This window comes from Betta splendens, chromosome 7 (genome assembly GCF_900634795.4).
Source record: "Betta splendens chromosome 7, fBetSpl5.4, whole genome shotgun sequence".
Lineage (NCBI taxonomy): Eukaryota > Metazoa > Chordata > Actinopteri > Anabantiformes > Osphronemidae > Betta > Betta splendens.
Genome location: NC_040887.2, coordinates 4354137 through 4364394, shown reverse-complemented (window position 1 = coordinate 4364394; position 10258 = coordinate 4354137). Strand labels below are relative to the sequence as shown.

General features: G+C 43.4%; 2 protein-coding genes across 3 annotated transcripts in view; both read left to right on the top strand.

The window, feature by feature from the left end:
- The window catches only part of hoxc10a (homeobox C10a), a 51494-nt gene that overhangs the window by 20569 nt on the left and 20667 nt on the right, over positions 1 to 10258 (top strand). The gene's annotated exons all lie outside the window — the stretch shown is intronic.
- hoxc6a (homeobox C6a) lies at positions 1628 to 9965 on the top strand. 2 transcript variants are annotated; one of them, XM_029155555.3, is made up of 2 exons: positions 1628 to 8429; positions 8839 to 9965. In XM_029155555.3, exons 1-2 carry the CDS (start codon positions 8033 to 8035, stop codon positions 9147 to 9149), a joined length of 708 nt encoding a protein of 235 aa, XP_029011388.1. In that variant the 5' UTR covers positions 1628 to 8032; the 3' UTR covers positions 9150 to 9965. The 2 variants fall into 2 exon arrangements, with proteins under 2 accessions (XP_029011388.1, XP_029011389.1); XM_029155556.3 differs by having other exon boundaries at positions 1646 to 8429; positions 8842 to 9965.

Below are 10258 nucleotides of genomic sequence, written 5' to 3'. Positions count from 1 at the left end.
TCAAATCTCACCAACGCGCGAGCCCTGATGTCTCCACGTCACCGTGGGTCACTGGGAATGTCGCTCCAGCAAAATAAACACTCCGTCTGATTATTCTTTATTGAAATTTGGTCCCACTTTTCCAAAAGCCGTCTCCTGGCCTCCTCCTCTTCCACCTAGAATAGACTCTAGTGCACATTTCACTGAAATAACCGTTGCATTATTAATGTGAAGCCCAATACACACGATGTTTTTTCCTACTCGTTTCTTTTGCATTTCAAACATTTACAGTGTAAAAGTATTTTTATTACTTCATGAGCAGCTCTCAGCGCCGTTTCTCTGTGTGGTGCAGTTAAATTATTCAAAGCTCTTGGTTTGCCTTGTCTGTCTCCGTTTAATCCGCTCAGTTATAGACTATTTGAATAAGCTGAAGCGAGCCATTAAATGTTCATATGAGACAGTGTGCATACCAATACTTTTTACGGGAGGCTGTTATTGCATAAATCCATTCACCAGTTCGAAGCCTTGTCTTTGAATCAAATTACAAATTTATTTATATTTTCTCTGATCTTTCAGAGAATGAAGGCCTAACATGAACCCCGCGTTTCAGAGCCCGTAAACCAAAACAAACGTCACACTCTTGTTAATTATCTGTTTTATTTTTTTTAAATCGGGGTTTCACTTTTACAGTGTAACTACATTTTGTAGAGATAACAGTTTAACATTTATTCTATTTAATAGCTGCAAGTTTTACTCTATCGAATGAAATTTACGAAAGTGCACCAGCTCCTTCGTTCCTTATGTTTGAAACTTGTAAATAGCTGCTCGATGTCTTCTTAATAAAACCCAGTTACATACTAATGTCACACTTCTTGAATTAAAAAATTTCTTTTAAAACAGGGATGGTCCCGAAGCAGAATTGCTTCGGGGGATTTTGTTCTGAATTAAACTACATTGCGTCAATAGTAGCACTCTCGTTCAGGGAGTTTTTTTTTACTTTCTGTTTAAATTTGTTTAGTCTTTACAATATTGCGGATGTGACCCCAGTTACAGCTACTCTTTGCCACCGTTGGGCTCTTTGTGTGTGCGTCTGTGTGTGTGTGTACCTTTGACATTACCAATAAAGTTTAGTGTACCTGCCGTAAACTTTATTGGCGGTGTAAAGCACTTTTCACATGGGTCTGCATCCTTTGTTTGTGCACCGAGGCTCAGTGTGGAGACCACGGTCTGCAGAAGAAAGATGCACCACACAAGTATGTAACACATATTTATATTATTGACTTAGAAAATTGATTTTATTCTGTAATGAAATTACATTTTGTCTCATAGGTTAGAGGCCCTGCGCTATTTGGATTTGTTTGAGTAAACCTGCGTTTTAACCATAAATAAAATTATTTCTCCTCTGTTGCTATACTGCAACTGTATATAATGAAATATTTTCTATTAAATATTTTATCCTATTTGCTGCATATGAAGAAATTATCCAAAAATCCAAATAACTGAGATTTGGCTTCTCCAAGTGTAAATAAGTTCATGCGTTTTATCTTCTTCGCTGAAGAATTCTTTCTAATGTTTGAGCAGTGTATTTTGATTTCTTGTCACGAGTGTTGACGTCTCGTGCGCTCGGTGTGTGTGTGTGTGTGTGTGTGTGTGTGTGTGTGTGTGTGTATGTGTGTGTTTTTCTCTGCAGACTCACGCCCCACCTCACCTGTTTTTCAGGTTTAAACACTGGCATCATGGTGGAAAATGAGGCAATAATATGACGATGTCTGTAGTAGCTGTTGAGCGTCTCATTCGCTGCCACCTGACATCAGCTTCTGTCACGCTGCGCGTCGATGAGACACAGACTCAGTGTGAAAGTAGTTTGACCTAATTTAAGTGTAATTAGACGCCCGTGTGTGTTTCTCCCTTTCTGCCTCGTTCTTCCTCTCCCCTTCATCCATTTCAGCCTCTTCCACCTTTATTTCCCGTTTGACTTGGACACATCATGACACATGCTGCCGCTCCTCCGCCACAGGAACTGTCATGTTTTTGACGCACGTCTGATCTGTGACATTTCGGCGCATTTCAGTATTTCGCTCCAGTCTGTGGCCATTTTTAGTTTTGTGCAGTCGAAAAAAGAAAGAGGAAGATGGGTGCAAACATTCCTGGTTGTTAAAGGGAGAAATTTACAGCTGAGTAATAAAAGTTTACGACTGAATCCTTTCAGCGATTGGCTGCAGTGGGCCACGTGGCCCACGGTCTATGAACATGAACTTTATGCTGTTGTCTATTCTCTGGTCCTTCCCTTGTATCAGCAGCAGACTAAGCTCGGGCGTACAAACGTCTTTTTATTATTTTTTACATGAAAACATCGCTCGTTGTCATTCGGGGGCTGCTTTGTCTGGTATTTATGCGATCTCCGACTTCCTGACAGAGGGATCTTCGGGACAGTCGCCGCCTCTAGCAGCCGCTGCCTGCGTTTATCCTCCCCCCCTAAGGCAATAAAGCCGCGACTGGGAAGGGAAAAAAGGAGCAAGCAACCCAGCTAGAAAAGACTTTTCCCAGCAAACAGACACCCCGTCTCCATAAGCTCCTTATCACCGGGACGTGAAGACCGCTAGCAGAGCACTGGAGGCGCGCGCTCTGTTGATATTCCCCTTTCGCCATCGTGACCCCTCGGCTGCTGTGCTGGACCACAGTGGAGCTCCAAACCACGGAGAGGCTGCTGAGGTAAGCTTGGACACCCCACGAGCACCCTTCCTCAGTGTTTTGCTGTTGTGCTGGGCGATCAGCTGATTGTTGCTGGGCTGTGATGACGAACGTTACGCAGGAGTGAGTGTGTGAGATCATAATAAGGTGGAGGTGTCTGCCGTGTAGCTCTGACCTGACCTGTAGCCTTGGAGGCTGTGGAGCCCAGGGCGCACTGTCATGATGCCTCAGTGGCTGGTGTAGCAGCACCTGCGTACACCCACCGCTACAGCCTATATTATGGGAGCATTTTGGAGATGCCGTGCCAGCCTGATGTAATGAATGGCTCACGGATAGTAAACTTTCTCATCACTCATAGGCCCCTCTGACCAGGCAGTGACAAATTACATTCAGAGCTGGCGCTAATTATTTCTCCTCTCCATACTTGTTGTCACTTGTTATATCCAGTCTGTGCCAAGAGCTTGAATAACGTCTTTAAGCAATTCCATGCACGCGCGTGTCACACGCGCAAACAGCACATGCATATGTACACACTGGCACGCAGTGTGGGCTCGCGGCAGTGCCCCCTAGCGACCGGACGCGTCTCGTGTAGCGGTGGGCGGTGCTGAGGGTCGTTGTTTATGGCTGCTGGGTTTCGGCGGCGGTTCACTGCGGATGTCAGCTGACCCACGGACACGCCGCTGCCGGCGGGTAGCTGTGCGACCTGACGCGTGTTTCTGAGGCTCTGTTTTGTTGTTGTTACTTCGGAGATGGCGAAATGTGTCTGTTTCACTGTTGTGCTCCGCCTTAATGAGATGCAGCGGTTTGTATCGTATAAACATAGATCTGTGTGTCACATAATCACAAAAGACAGTCTGAGAAGTTAGTGTGTTATTTTATTGATACCACGAGCAAAAGCATCATGTCATTATCCAAACCGCCAACAGCAACAGACAAGTACCAAACAAGTGCATGGTAGCCATAGTCTACAGGAACGATGTGACACACAAATACACAATTAAATTCACATCTTCACATTTAACAAAACAAAATAAAATCTGCACATTATTTACAAAATAGCTTGACATTGAGCAGCACACAAGGATGTAAGTGTGTGTGTGTGTGTGTGTGTGTGTGTGTGTGTGTGTGTGTGTGTGTGTGTGTGTTTGTGTGTGTGTGTGTGTGTTTGTGTGTGTGTGTGTGTGTGTGAGAGAGAGAGAGAGAGAGAGACAGAGGGTTAGAGAGAAAGAAAAATATATTAGCAGTAATAGTGGATGTGGTTTTCTATTGTTTCCAAAATGAAATAGTTCCCAAACACAGTGTGTGTTGCTTGCGTGCGCGTGCACGCCAGACTGCAGTGCTTTGAACGTGCGTTTGAAATTTAAAGTGGTAGCTTTATCAAAGCTCAGCTGGCTGAAAAGCTCCCTCTGTGTTTTATTGTTGTCTGTGCAAAGGCAAAATATTGTTGGTGCTGTGAAGTGAGCGGGCGCGTGTGCGCGTCCTGCCTCAGCTACAGCTCAGCCGTCCCGCGTTTCCATCTTGTAAAATGCAATTATTGGCAAAGGCTCGTTGTAGAAGCCTTTAAAGTCTTATAACCTACTGTTACACACGTTGTTTGCTTTTCCCTTATGAAACATTGCTGTTTCAATGGCTCGTGTCCGCTGCTGCCCAGCACTGTGCCTGCACAGAGAGAGAGAGACAGAGAGAGGGGGGAGAGAGAGAGAGTCCATTTAATAATCCATCCAGCCATTTGAGCTGTTAGGTAAATCTTGGTTTAGAGTAAGAGGAGAAAACCACAGTCTATTGTTTTGCCCTGCAGTGTTTTTAAACCAGAGATAGATTCGTATAAAACTCCATGAAGTCATGAATCTGTCCACATCACCACATTTAGAATCTCACTTACAAATCCCGACAGGGCAAAAAATTTTGCCTACTAATGGTCATAATTTATGATGTGTGGATCAACATGCTCTCATTGGGCAACAGCTTTCTGAGTGCTTAACGAGCATAAAGTCGAACACTTCCGGACATTAATTGGGCCAGCCAGCGATGCTAAAGTGCTTATAGAGGGCTTTACATTGTTAGTATGTGAATTACTCTTTATTAGTAAGGCTAGAAGCGGGGGAGAGGAAAAAGCATCAAGGGCTGACCAGACTTTGCCTCCCTCGCTGTGTTTTTAATCATGGCTGATAATGTAGAAATTTTACAGGTCCCATATAACTAATACTGAGTTATGTTGTGATGCGGGATACAGATGCAGATCTATAAGCACACAGCAGAGGAGCGACGTGGAAGTAGATAGGCCCTGCTGTGCTGCAGAGAAGCAAGCTGGTGAAGTAAGGCCTGCAGCATGGGAACTAGAGCCCAGGGCGAACTTTTAATAGGTCAAAAAGTAATAATAATAATAATAATAATAATAATAATAATAATAATAATAATAATAATAATAATAATAATAATAATAATAATAATAACAATAATAATAATAATAATAATAATGAAGTCTTTCTTTGGTTATCCATAAATACATTATTTGTGGACCCACATTAAAGGCATGTGCTATTAAAGAATTGTGAATGATGATTACTGAATTGGATATTTAGCACTTACTGCTAAACATTTGTAGTTCATTTAACTATTTTCATCGTAGATTTTCATGCTTTCGTTCGTCGCCCTTTTAGGATCGTGGAGACCAAACGGCTTCTTCCCTTCCTGCATCAAAAGCCTCACATGCGATTTGCCTCACGGGCCGCAATAAAACACTAAAACGCAGGGGAAAGAATGACCTTTCTAAAACTACACACTGGCACAACCTCTGCTGCATTCCAGCCTCCTCGGTCCACACATTGGCTTGACTGTTCAGCCTTTATTTACAGCCTCAGTTCGTCGGGCCGGCGTGGTTTTGTGGACTGTGAATAACAATTAGGGAAAGATCTGGGTTTAAAACTTAAATTATTTGGAAAAAAAATCCAGTGAGAATAATTGGTTGCGCCGCTGAAAGCAGAATTCGTCATAATTAGACAAAGGCTTTCATATACCGATACCCAAGACGCATAAAAACGTATCACAACCAAAAATATGTTTCATCAAATGAAGTGAATAATGTGTTTTTGTATTTAAATTCAAATTTCATGCTGCAGACTTTGCAGCATTTCTTCAATCTTATTTAGTTTAAATTTAATTCATCTAAATTAGACTTTAGGTCGTTTCACGCTGTTATAAATTTCTTTTACCTGGCCATTCACAGATTATTTCAATATAATAAAGGCGAAGAAAAAAACAGATCTCATTATCAAACTAATCTCTGGCACCAGAGACACTATAGCCCACAGCTTTTCCGCGTTATTTGCCTGAAATCTTTGCGCCGAGGATGTCACATATGGCTTCGAAAAAGGTGAAGGGAAAGTTTTATTGCACCAGCTACTTCCTTCTCTTTGTTCTTGTCTCTTTTATGGGCTATTCAGGACCCCAAACAACAGACCAAACAGTGTTGCACGTTTAGGCTGCGAGTATTTGCCCTACTCAAAAAATCAATGAACTGAACCAATAGGCTGCTGCAACCAGCGCGACTGCGTTTTAACAGACATTTTCCATAATTGTATTGATTATTTTATGGGTATCTATTATGGCATGTTGTGAAAGTCCACGCTGATGTCAGTTGTTGTTTCAAATTATTATGCTGACTGCTATTTTTTTCCGTTCACTTTAAAACCGGCACCTTTTGACTTTGGCTTTTTTCGTCAACTGTATAAAAGGCCCTGTATTTAAATTAAAGACAAAACACTGAGTGTGAGTGACGGTGTCTTCCTTTAAATGTGTCGACGCATTTAGATCATCATCACAATTCCTCCATAGTCGCGCGCAGGCTTTGCTATAGCTTTGTAAAACAGCACCTAAAGTAATTTCCTAACCCATAATTTCCTGCTGAGATAATTATCAGTTCCACTTTGAGCTGTGTGTGCAAGAACAAGAAAAACGTGGAACGTCTTAGTAAGCATTTAAATATGTTATATTTTTACAAAACACAACTTTAACGTCTGTGCTGGATTTTAAATTGCATCTTTTCATGTTATGGCTGAAATGGACTTGTTCTTTATAGCTACGAACTCATGATGAACACCAGGCAGCGGCGAGCTTGTGACAGTGGCGTAACCGATTAGATCTATCAAATATAGTGACAGAAACGATCTTCTCCTGCGCACCGGCCAAGCGGACTTGTGCACGCGGTTCCCCTTTGCTTTATGCCTCCACATGCTGTGCAGTGCCTTCATTTCTGCCTGAAGACAGTGCTGCTCGTGTTGCAGAGCCCTGCTGCATAGATAGTTGTTGGTGAGCTGGGGAACGTCACTTGCTTTATTGCCCTCACAGAAGAGAGACCATAAACGCATTCTTAGCGTCCACACACACCCTCCCCCAGGTCACTGCAAAACGCATAGAAATTGCCCACATGCCGGATAATTCATACACAATGCAAACATCAACAGCGCGTAGGAAACTCTGCGATGGGACTGATTTAAGCGATAAATGCCGACGTTCGCGTTAGGTCCCACAAGCAGGCAGCGCGTTGTTTTAGGTGGGAGCTTGTGGTTATTGTTGCAATCTCTGCAGTGGTGTTGTGAAATTAAAAGTGAGTTTTCACCTACACACACACACACACACACACACACACACACGCACACACACACACACATACACACACACACACACACACGGATACGTGCGCGCGCGCACACACGGTAACACGACACACACGCAGAATCCCTGTCGCGGGGCTTTGCTTTAATCTCGCTACATATTCTATTTTATTTCCACCTTTTCCATGTGATCAGCCGCGAGACGCCTTCAAACACCAGCTCGCGTTTTATGCAAATCTTCCGCCTTCGACCGTGATCACTGTACTGAATGACATTGGCCACCGCGTGTATCTCACTTCCTGGTCGACACCACATCTGTTAAACTTTAAGCCAAACGCTTCCCATGCAGACGAGCCGTATGCTGTGCCACTCCAACTCTACGCTGTGTTTATCGGCATTTAGCACTAATGTTCAAGCTCTGAGCTAAAAGCTACAGTTTCTCCTCAACTCCTGCCTCTCAATTGGTGGAGAACGGTCAGCTGACATTGTCATATTGTCTCTCACCGAGCCAAGCCTCGGCTATAACACTCGGGTTTGTGCGTCTTAACCGGAGATTGGAAATTAATAATATTGAATCCTCAAAGTAGCTCACGTCCAGTTAGGGGAGCAGGAAAGTCGGGAGGAAAAAGAAGACCTTGGAGAAAAGTGTGGTTGGTGGACACAGACGGGAAGGAGATTTACTGAGGAGGGGACTGAAAAGAGACCGATAAAGAAGTGGCGAGAGTTGGAGAGAGGGTTACAGGCAAGGTATGAATTCTTATTTCGCAAACCCGTCGCTCTCCTGCCATTTATCCGGTGGTCAAGACGTTTTGCCCAACGTACCCCTAAACTCCACCACCTATGACACTGTCAGACATTTTTCGTCGTACGGTGCTGCTGTGACCCAGAATCGGATATATGCACCTTTCTACTCCCCTCAAGATAATGTCGTGTTTGGCTCTGGCAGGGCACAGTATGAATATGGCTCAAACGTGTTTCTCCAAGACAAGGACGTGCTCCCCAGCTGCAGACAAACAAACATGGGACTCAATACACAAAGCCACATTGCTCAAGAGTACAGTTTGGATCAAGGAAGAGCGGGAGCACAGGATCAGAAAAGCAACATCCCGATCTACCCGTGGATGCAGCGAATGAACTCACACAGCGGTGAGTTTTACTACGACAAATAAATTAAGGAAATGGGCCAGTTTTACGATATGTCTTACCAAGAGAGTAAGTTACTTTTTATGGCCCCATAAAACATTACTGTATCCCCTCCACTTGTAGATGGGCCTTTGCATGTGCAAACAAACAGCTTTCATTTTAAGAATGACATAATGGCCATAATCAGTGGCATGGGACAGAGAGAATACATTAGGATGTCTTTATAATTTTGCACAATAAAGATAACTTGCTCTTTGAGAAAGGATTTGTCTCTTGGTTAATTGTGTTACGTTTTACATCTTAAGTCAGATTCTTACAATGACGTAAAACTTGTGCCCGGCCGCCTCAAAGTATTTTCAGAGCCCAAACAGAGACAGGCGGTTAAATTAGTGACTTCTACTCTCTATCTCAGCAGGAGTGGGCTACGGGACGGACAGACGCAGAGGACGTCAAATATACTCGCGCTACCAAACGCTCGAGCTGGAGAAGGAGTTCCACTTCAACCGCTACTTGACCAGACGCAGGCGCATCGAAATCGCGAACGCGCTTTGTTTGACAGAGCGGCAGATCAAAATCTGGTTCCAGAACCGGCGCATGAAATGGAAGAAGGAGAGCAACCTGACCTCCACGGTGACTGGAAGTGAACAGACAGGCGGCTCTCAGAAGGAGGAGCGCACGGGTGCAGCAGAAGAGGGGAAGGAGGAGGACAATAAGAAAGAATAGCGACAAGAAGTGGAGAGAAAAACACCTGATGACCATTAAAACCCAACATAACTACCTAAATCTATATGGACTTAAGAGCGACTTCACTGCATGATGGCTACCCGCAGCTCTCCTACTTAAATCTCATGTTCACCACTGAAGTGTTGAGCCTTAGCAATCCAAATTATTTCAGCCACAGAATGGCCCCTGTGACATTCGGAGTTTTTTTTACTGCAATGTCACACTTGTATTGTGAAACTACAAAGAAGTATTAACTCTATGTTATTCCCTCGCCAGTAAAATCTGTGTATTTATCCCCCACACTTCATCTATCACTGTGAACCCTTTGATCACCTCACAAACTGCAGTGTTGGTCAGACTTAAGTCAGTATTGAACATGCACATTCCACGGAAGGAAAGCACCAGGCGGGCACTTAATTTACACAGTATAACCTACTACTTGAATTCCTCCGCAGAAAAGTGTCCCGCGTAAACCTGAAAGTTGCACGATTAGTCGCCACACACACACACACACACACACACACACACACACACACACACACACACACACACACACACACACACACACACACACACTTGAACAATGCCTGTATATAATCATCATATTATGTAAATCCAGTACGGACATATGTGCATTTAGCCGCTTGAATAAACGCTGCATAACGTACAGCTGCGCTTAGTCTCCTTTATGACCATTTGACACAATAGAATTTTCTTGTGAGGTCGATTTGTACACTAGTATTCTTCACTTTTGTTTGGGAATTCATGTTTTGTCATAACTGTGCATCATGGAATAAAATATTTGTAAAAGCTCAATCCACGTCTTCTGTTATTTGGGAAGAATTAAGATGAATTTGAAACACATCGCCTTTGGAAATATAGAATGAAATACGAGCTGAAAGGCGCGGGTCTGGATGTTTGATAGAACTAGTAATTTAAACACATTTTGTCATAAACCTACTGGTAAAATTGGACAACAAGACATGTTCAGCCAACTTCGACATGTAACACAATAAACATTAAAGTCTGGAGTTGGTAGTACAGTGCGCGGAAATGAGCCATTGAGCAACACGCAGACAAAGCCAACGCTCTCGCACAGCTTCCAGCAA

Bases quoted from the DNA above. Each gene is read 5' to 3' on its own strand.
- hoxc6a (XM_029155555.3), top strand. From the start codon at position 8,033: ATGAATTCTTATTTCGCAAACCCGTCGCTCTCCTGCCATTTATCCGGT. The intron at 8,430-8,838 runs GTGAGTTTTACT...TCTCTATCTCAG, and splicing joins GCGAATGAACTCACACAGCG to CAGGAGTGGGCTACGGGACG.